The following is a 9,456-nucleotide window of genomic DNA, read 5'->3' as shown; positions in this document are numbered from 1 at the left end:
AAAAAAAAAAAAAAAAGAGAGAGAGAAAGAGTGGCACCTGCTCAAGCAAAAAATTTACTGCGGCTTTGATATCAAGTGAAGTGATCGATAGACTTAAAGTAGCAAGAATTCCCATGTTTGGTTTTGGTGTTTATCTAGTGTAACGCTTTAAGAGAGGGCTCAAAAGGTTTATATTCTTAATTCTCAACCGATTCCTTTCTTTTTCTTCCCTTTTCCTTTAAAGAAGATTTCATAAAATGGAAGAAGTGGTAACAATAAACTTGTTGGTTGTATATTCTTTTTTTTTTAAAAAAAAAGTGATTGCTTTTTCTTCAGGATCAAGGCTCGACCCTCTTGGGAAGTGCTGCATGGTAAAGATATAACAATAAGAATGCGCGCTGTTATTAACTATTTGATCATAGTCTTGCCGTTGTCTACTTAATTTATGAAAGATATCACAACCGTAATAAATATGCAGTCCACTCTGAGGACAGGTCTCTTGTTGTGACACTTAAGGAAAGAAAGTTTGCAACAATAGCCTTGACTGGAACATTATGTATTGGATGGCTATACGAGATAGCTCAATATGTGATGAGTGGGAAACGTGAGTTGTATGCCATTTTGAAACTGGCTGCATATTCTGTTAGTTGGGTAATGTATACAAATGTTTATCCAACCTGTTTAACTCACCTGCCTTTTTTGGGGATAAAAAGTTTATCTCCTTCATATTGGCCTTAGCCTCTCCATCATTAAATCACTACAAGGATCGTCACTATAACTACGTTTTCATTTTCATATTCAGCATCGCAACCCTAGAATCTATCTTTCGCTTGTTGACGATTCCTACTATACGTAACTGGGACGGTGTGGTCGCCGTTGTATCCTTTACTTTGACACTGATCGCACTCACGACTCCTCAACCTTTACACCCAAGAAACCTTATACATGAAAGCTATGAGAAACTTGAAACAAAGAATGGAGAAGTGTACTATAACGTAGGAAGCCTTTCACAAGAGAATGTTGACTGAATACTAAAGTCTAGTTTAACATTAGAACTTACGTTTGAGCCCTGAAGCAACAGCCAGTGCTTTATCTTGGTGGGCATTTCAATGGGTAATATAAAGTAAAATGAACAAAAAAAGGAACCATGCCTTATGAACTATCTACAGGTAAATTCTTTGGTTGTCTTTGGATTCCACAATACGATATCATACGACAATCTCTATGCACTCACATTTCAACATCGAGCAAGGGACGCTTACGAGGACTTTAAGAATTCATTAAATTTCTATGCTCGTTCAAAAGTACTGCGAAGAATTTACGCGACAAACAAACAGGAGATCTGGTTGCAATTCATTTTCTCATCGCTTGCAGCATTAGTTAATTTTGCTAGCCCTGTCTTCCAGCAATTATTCTTGGGGTATTTTGAAGATCCTGCAGGAAGACCCATCAAGATTGCGTACATGTACGTTTTTGGTCTTTTTATGGTTGGTATGACGAGACTTATTTGCAATAACATTCAACTCTATGCGGGTCGACGTTGGAACGTACGATGCTTTGTTCAACTCGATGCTGAGCTTTTTGCTAAAACATTACACAGAAAGGACGCATCAGGCAGGATAGATGAAGATTCAAAGGAAGAAAAGGGAAAGGATGGTGATAAGAAAGATGATAAGAAAGAAGATAAGAAGGAGAAAGAAAAGGAAAATGACTTTAGCAGTGTTGGAAAGATTACAAATCTTATGAGCGTTGATGCGGAAATGCTAGCAAATATTACTCAAATGATATTCGTAAGTGATGTCCTGATATTAGTATTGTACTCATAGCCTATATAGTTGATGTATAACGCGCCCCTTGAAATCGCGGTTGGTATTTTTTATCTCTACAAGCTCCTTGGAACCGCTGCCTTAGTTGGTCTCGTCATCATGGTCCTGTCCTTCCCCTTATCCGCTTATGTCTCCAGCAAATACGGCAAACGATACACTGCCTTACAAAATGCCAAAGACAAACGTAATAGCTTGTTGAACGAACTACTCCAAGGCATTCGTATGGTGAAATACTTTGCTTGGGAGTTTCAGTGGAAGGAGAAAGTGAAAGAAGCGCGTCGTACCGAAATCAAGATGTTGCTCAACCTGGTAGCCTTTGAAATTGTCACAACCGTGCTTTACCTCTCTGTTCCTATCGTTGTGACTGTTGTCTCATTTATTTGGTATACTAAGGTTGCCGGTAACGAACTTACAGCCAGTGTTGCTTTTGTAAGTATCTCTCTCTTTGAGATGCTCCGTGCTCCGTTGAATATGCTCCCCGAAGCGATCATATTCTTGGCTGAGGCTAAAGTCAGTTTAATTCGTATATGCAAGTACTTGGATGAACCAGATATCGATGACAACCTCAACAATCAACCCGTAGAGGTTCCTGAAGGGGTTTCTCCCGAGACTGTCTTGGCCCGTTTGGGCTTTGAAGAATCTGTCTTCCAATGGCATTACGAAAATGAAAACACAGACAAGGAACCTACTTCGATTTCAACAAGTTCCAGCTCAACAACATTGAATCCCAGCAAATCAGAAACTCCTGTTTATCGATTATGCGTGCCTCGATTCAACTTTCCTACTGGCAAGTTGAGTATAGTAATTGGTGCTACAGGTAGTGGAAAGAGTAGTTTCCTTCACGCTCTTTTGGGAGAAATGGACATTGTGTCAGGCAGAGTATACTTGCCTTCTAAAGTTAAACTTCAGACTGAAAACTATTCCAAGATTGACCCTGAATATCCCAGCTTATATCTTGATAAAGTTGCCTATGTGGCCCAACAGCCTTTTCTGCAGCACGCTTCTATCCGTGACAACATTTTGTTTGGATTACCTTATGATGAAGCTAGGTATAAAAAGACTTTATATCAGTGTGCCTTGATCAAAGACTTGGGCATCTTGCCTGATGGTGATCGAACTGAAATTGGTGAGAAGGGTATTTCTCTCTCTGGTGGCCAAAAGCAAAGGTAATTGTAAAATGACAAGCATGATAAAGTGGGAAACTAATATAGTATATAGAGTATCATTAGCGAGAGCTGTTTATTCATATGCCAAAACTGTACTCTTGGATGATTGTCTTAGTGCGGTTGATGCGCATACCTCTAAGCACATCTTTAAGGAATGTATTATGGGTGATCTTCTTCATGGGCGTACTGTTGTTTTGGTAACTCATCACGTAAGACTGTGTCTACCTGCAGCAAAATTCTTGGTCAAGATCGATCATGGCAATGTCTTAGGTTGTGAAAGTATTGAGAGCTTGAAAGAAAGTGGTCAGCTCACCCAATTGATTGGAGAAGAGCTTGAAACGGAAATAGATGGAAGTACTGTTGAGGATGTGGTAGATGAAGATAAGCAAGATGACACAAACATCGATCTGGATAACACAGCTGAAGCTGCCAAGCTAATCAAGGAAGAAGCTACAGAGAAAGGACAAGTCAAGTTCAAAGTTTACGCAACTTACCTTGCTGCTTGTGGTGGCTGGTTCTTCTGGGCCGCTGTTGCGTTTGGATATGCTGCTTCACGTTGTTTGACCTTTGCTGAAAATTGGTGGTTAAAGGTATGGGCTGCTGCCTACAGTCCTAGCCCAGTAAACGCTACTGTTCAAGCATATGTCCAAGAGGGTGCGCCTTTTGTAGCTTTGGCCACAAAAGCACCTGCAGTTCCAGAGATCTTTAACACATTAACAAGCGTTGTTCAAAATCAGAATGTATTTAAAACATGGGTTTTCGAAGAAAAAAACCCTGTAAACGTAGATTACTACATTGGAGTATATATAGCCATTAGTGTTAGTTGTATTCTTTTTGAAGCTATCAGAAGTGCAATGCTCTATTGGGGTTCGATCCGTGGTGCTCGTGCCTTGTTTGATTCTTTGGTCGACCGTATTGTCCGTGCCCCTATGCGATTCTTTGATACAACTCCTGTGGGTCGTATTCTAAACAGATTTGGTAAAGACATTTCCGTAATCGATCTTCACCTTGCTCGTTCTGCCAGCTTCTTGATTGAATGTGTCACTGCCATCATTGCTGCTACTGTTGTCATGTCTGCGATTACACCAGAGTTTATTATTACTGCCATCCTTATTGGTAAGCTATTGTCATCCTTTTATATATATATATATATATATATGCATATCATGCTAACAAGGTCACAACTAGGTGCTTTATATGTTCTCATTGGCTTATTCTATCTTCGCGCTTCTCGTGAACTCAAGCGTTTGAACTCTGTCAGTCGTTCCCCTATTTATTCTCAGTTTACTGAGTCTCTGATCGGTGTTACTACCATTCGTGCCTATGGTGTCGAAGAACAGTTTATGATTTCAGTCTTTAACAAGCTTGACACCTATACAACGTCATACTATTTCCTTTGGATGGCTAACCGCTGGCTTTATGCACGTATCGAATTTGTTGGTGCATTTGTTACCCTCTCTGCTGGTGTATTCTTGCTTATAAACATCAACAGAATCGACGCAGGTGTGGCTGGTATTTCATTGTTCTATGCCCGTAGTTTCTTAGAATATGTTTATTGGTTCATCCGTCAGTATACCCAAGTTGAAATGAACCTCAACTCAGTTGAGCGTGTTCAAGAATACCTTGAAATTGATCAAGAAGCACCCGCTGTAATCGAAGGCCATCGTCCTCCCGCTGCATGGCCTACAACCGGTGCTATCGAAGTAAAAGACCTTGTTGTCCGTTACGCCCCTGAGCTTGACCCTGTCTTACACGGCATCTCCTTTTCTACAAAAGCTCATGAAAAGATTGGTATCGTCGGTCGTACTGGTTCCGGCAAAAGTACGATGGGCCTCAGTTTCTTCCGTTTCTTGGAAGCCAGTGAAGGATCCATTAGCATTGATGGAATTGATATCGCAAAGATTGGCCTCGAAGATCTTCGTTCAAAAATTACCATTATTCCTCAAGACGCTGTCTTATTTAATGGCACTATTCGTTCTAACCTTGATCCATTTGATGAGCACACTGATGAAGCTGTCTGGGAGGCTCTGGAGCGTGCGCATCTCGCTAACCCAGCCGATCGAGCTAAGCATTTGGCTGGTCCTGGATCTTCTTCCAGCTCTGTAGACACTGAAGAAAACCGTGCTCCTTCTTCTATCGTCAGTTTATCCCAAAAGGTGAGTGAAGGAGGTAGTAACTTCTCCCAAGGTCAGCGACAATTATTATGTCTTTCTCGTGCTCTGCTTAGAAACAGCAAGATTATCATTATGGATGAAGCAACGGCCAGCGTTGACTTTGAGACTGATACAAAGATTCAGGCCACCATTCGTGAAGAGTTTACAAACTCTACTTTGCTGTGTATTGCACATAGACTTCGTACGATTATCGATTATGATCGTGTCTTGGTACTCGACCAAGGAAAAATCATTGAATATGATACACCTTATAATCTATTATGTGGTAACTCTGGAACTGGTGTCTTCAAATCTATGTGTGAGCAATCTGGTGAATATGATATCCTTCTCACCATGTCTAAAGAATCTCAAGCTCATCAAATTGAAGAACAGCGATCTGATAATCATTCCAAGATTTATTAAATAAATAAAAACCTTGTTAATCACAAACTACCTTTTTTGGATCATCTGTCAACGAAATTATTGAGTTACGCCAACCTATAAAAATCTCAGATTATCCTAAACAAGTGATCTTTGTTTGCTACGTGTGTGTGTATGACTTTTCATACAGATGCTTTGTACAAGTAATAAGCAATGCTTTTGAAATACACATTGCAATATGTAATAAAGTTAACTATCGATTATCATTATTGATAAGCACTATAAAAATAGTTGGCTGAGAATTTTGTCATTTTCACAATAAAATGCCCTGAGCCACACGATAGTCACTAAATTAAGCTACAGGTTTCTTTTTATAGCAAAGTTGACTTTCTTTAGCCTCTTCTCTCTCTTTTTTTTCCTTTTCTTGGTTCAAAGAAATATAAATATATACAAATATGGGTTATCACAAAGTATCTGAACCAGAAGATATAACAAACCAATACACACACAGTGGGGAGGAAGCAGTCCCTTTAACAAGTTCGACAAAACTGACAACAGAAAAACAACAGACCATTACGGATGAGGTTCCACCTCACTTGGAGCCTTACTTACAAACACAGCCCACCTTTGGGCTCACCGATGACCAAGTTATCGAAAGACGAAACCGGTTTGGGAGAAATGAGCTAACAGAAAAGAAAAGAAATAAACTGTTGCATTTTTTATCGTTTTGTAAGCATAAAGATAACAGTCCAGAAAAGGAAATCCTAACCTTTCTGCTTAGTTACAGGAGCCATTTCATATCTAATGGAAATATCTCTTATATTGACAGCCTTAACAAAGGATTGGCTTGATTTTGGCATCATTTTGGGCATGTTGATCATCAATGCAATCATTGGATACGTAGAAGAAAGCCGAGCCGAGTCAGCGATTGCATCCTTAAAAGACAGTCTGGCACTGCACTGTCGATGTTGGCGTAACGGTCAGTTGACAGAGATAGCTTCGCGAGATATAGTTGTTGGAGATATTATCGTCTTGAGACTTGGAGACATTGTACCTGCCGATGCAAAATTGTTAGGCATTGGTGCCTCAGGGGAAGCAATTGAGACAGACATTCAAGTAGACCAGAGTTCGCTCACAGGTGAATCACTGCCAGCCAAAAAGAAGCCAGGTAGCTTGATCTACTCATCCTGCGTGGTGAAACAAGGCCAACAGCAGGCCATAGTTGTTCGTACTGGTCCAGACACATTTATCGGAAGAACTGCCAGCTTGATCACAGTGACTACGGATTCTGGCAGATTTCAAAAGGTTATAAACTATATCGGCAACTTTTTAATCATCATCTCCATTGTCTTGGTCCTGATCTTGTTTGTGTATGACTTGATTGAGCAGAGAAACACGACAGGCACAATCTCTGGTGATCAAGTATTGGCTATTCTTAATGAAATGGTGGTACTTACCATCGCTGCGTAAGTCAAATGAACAATAAAAGAATAACTGTATTCATTTTTATATATAGTATTCCCGTTGGTTTACCCACTGTCATGTCAGTGACCATGGCGATTGGAGCAAAGCAGTTAGCAAAGCGCCAAGTTATCGTCAAACGATTAACAGCCGTTGAAGAGTTTGCTTCAGTTTCTATTCTTTGCAGTGATAAAACAGGCACCTTGACAAAGAATGAGTTAACCTTTGACGAGCCTTATCTTGCTGGATCTTATTCTAAAGATGATATTCTGCTCTACTCTTATTTAGCTTCCGAAGTAGCTACTGATGACCCTATCGAATTCGCAGTTAGAACCGCTGCTGAAACCCATCATCCTCAAGTGATGAATGATGGCAGTCACACAGTTCAGGGATACAAGGTCACCTCCTTCAAACCCTTTAATCCAGTTGATAAAACTGCTCAAGCAACTGTTCAAGATACCGCAACACTTGCCACCTTCCGTGTTGCCAAGGGCGCTCCTCCTGCAATTTTCGAGATGGTCGGAGGAAATAAGGAAGCAGAGGAAATGGTCAATTCTTTTGCCAGCCGTGGTTTAAGATCTTTAGGTGTTGCTCGTACTGTCAATGGCATGGAAGACTGGGAATTGATTGGCTTGCTTAGTTTTATTGATCCTCCAAGAAATGACTCTGCAGAAACATTAGCTGAATGTCAAAGATATGGTATCTCTGTCAAGATGATCACAGGTGATCAAAGAGTGATTGCTAAAGAAGTAGCAGGAAGGTTGGGAATGGGCCAGAATATTATGGATGCAGATGAATTAGTAGACCCCAGTAAATCAGAGCAGGAAGTCTCGGATATGTGCTTGTATTCTGATGGTTTTGCCAGAGTCATTCCAGGTAAAGAAGAATAAAAAGAAAAGAAAAGAAAACTTAGGCCTTATTTGTAGAGCATAAATACAAAGTGGTTGAATTACTTCAAGAACGTGGATACTTTGTAGCAATGACAGGGGATGGTGTTAATGATGCACCTGCACTCAAGAAGGCCAATGTTGGTATAGCTGTCGCAGGTGCTACAGATGCTGCTCGGTCTGCCTCAGACATTGTGCTGCTAGAGCCAGGTTTATCAGCAATTATTGATGGTATCAAAACATCAAGAGTCATCTTTCAGCGTCTTCAGTCATATGCTCTGTATAGAATAACGTCTACCATACACTTTTTACTTTTTTTCTTTGTTATTACGCTTGCAGAAGATTGGAAAATGCCACCTGTATTCTTGATTTTGATCTCTTTACTGAATGATGCAGCAACACTTATTATGGCTGTAGATAACGTCAGTATCTCACATTCGCCCAACATGTGGAGACTAAGGCTTTTGATTGTGCTTTCATGTGTTCTTGCGGTTGCACTATCTTTATTTTCATTTGCACACTTTTATATATTCCGTGACGTTTTACATGTGGCACCTGAGGAGCTCTCCACCATCATGTACTTGCACATATCTTCTGGTAAGTTGAGTGTATATATATATATATATGTTTGACATGTGCTTTATTGATCCACTTTTTATTATAGCACCTCATTTTGTGATCTTTTCCACACGTACAAACACATTCTGGTGGAAAAGTATGCCCTCACTTGTCTTTAGTGTCATCGTATTGGGAACTCAGGTTATTGCTCTCTTCTTGTCTGTCTATGGTGTTGGTCAAAGCCAGAACATTTCAGGAATAGGATGGCCACGCGGTTTGATTATTATTGCCATCTCTTTGGCTATTTTCCTTATTATTGACTTGATCAAAGTTCTGACTATATTTATTTGGGAAAAGATCGAAAAGAATCCTTCAACAACATCAACATTTGCTTCCTCCAAGAAAAAGCCAACAACCAAGGCTGCTGCATTCGTTCAACGATCGAGATTTGGTTATGATAGAGCGATGAGACGTGAATCTGATAGTTCTATTAAATCATATTAAGCGTCCAACCTTGTAAAAACATGTAATAAAGAGACTATATACATATATACACACACATTCTATAATGTTTATTGTACAGAGGCATTTAATGGGTAGTACACATGTTATGTATGAGTGCTATATTATCAATTGATGATGTATTCTATTGATTTCTAGCATTACAAGGGGTAACAAGAAATAATCTAGTATAATGCCCAGTTTTGGGGGGAAAATAGATGTAGTAAAGAAAAGCATATGCGTGTCTATGAGACCGCTTTTTGGGTAAAGTAGAAAAAGTAATTGATACATTTCATCCCATAAAACAGTTGTCTCTTTGAGAAATAATCGTGGCTAAAAAGAAATGTGATCCATGTGATATCAATAAACCATCCAGGACAAAAAAAAAAAAGAAAAAGAAAAATAGTTTATAACATAGCAACGGACAGTCTATGATTTTACCCCATAAATAGGGGCAGCAAAGAAAGAAAGAAAGAAAAGAGTTTATATATATCCTACTACTTCTTTTTTTTCACTATTAAGCTTTAATTGATCACACGTACTC

The 9,456-nt window shown here is 39.6% G+C and overlaps 2 protein-coding genes across 2 annotated transcripts; both read left to right on the top strand.

The window, feature by feature from the left end:
* Positions 1-236: 236 nt before the first annotated feature.
* RHIMIDRAFT_236351 (uncharacterized protein) lies at positions 237-5,547 on the top strand (the record flags this gene model as incomplete). The annotated part of the gene is made up of 9 exons (XM_023608533.1): positions 237-248; positions 316-350; positions 402-630; positions 693-974; positions 1,033-1,092; positions 1,149-1,769; positions 1,815-2,971; positions 3,024-4,087; positions 4,160-5,547. 9 exons carry the CDS (start codon positions 237-239, stop codon positions 5,545-5,547), a joined length of 4,848 nt encoding a protein of 1,615 aa, XP_023468081.1.
* Positions 5,548-5,960: 413 nt separating this feature from the next.
* RHIMIDRAFT_200746 (H(+)-ATPase) lies at positions 5,961-8,915 on the top strand (the record flags this gene model as incomplete). The annotated part of the gene is made up of 5 exons (XM_023606479.1): positions 5,961-6,234; positions 6,287-6,971; positions 7,022-7,842; positions 7,893-8,450; positions 8,518-8,915. The coding sequence occupies 5 exons, from the start codon at positions 5,961-5,963 to the stop codon at positions 8,913-8,915; spliced, it is 2,736 nt and encodes a 911-aa protein (XP_023468080.1).
* Between the last annotated feature and the right edge of the window lie 541 nt (positions 8,916-9,456).

This window comes from Rhizopus microsporus, assembly GCF_002708625.1.
Source record: "Rhizopus microsporus ATCC 52813 unplaced genomic scaffold scaffold_5, whole genome shotgun sequence".
NCBI lineage: Eukaryota > Fungi > Mucoromycota > Mucoromycetes > Mucorales > Rhizopodaceae > Rhizopus > Rhizopus microsporus.
This window is presented reverse-complemented; position numbering and strand designations above follow the sequence as displayed.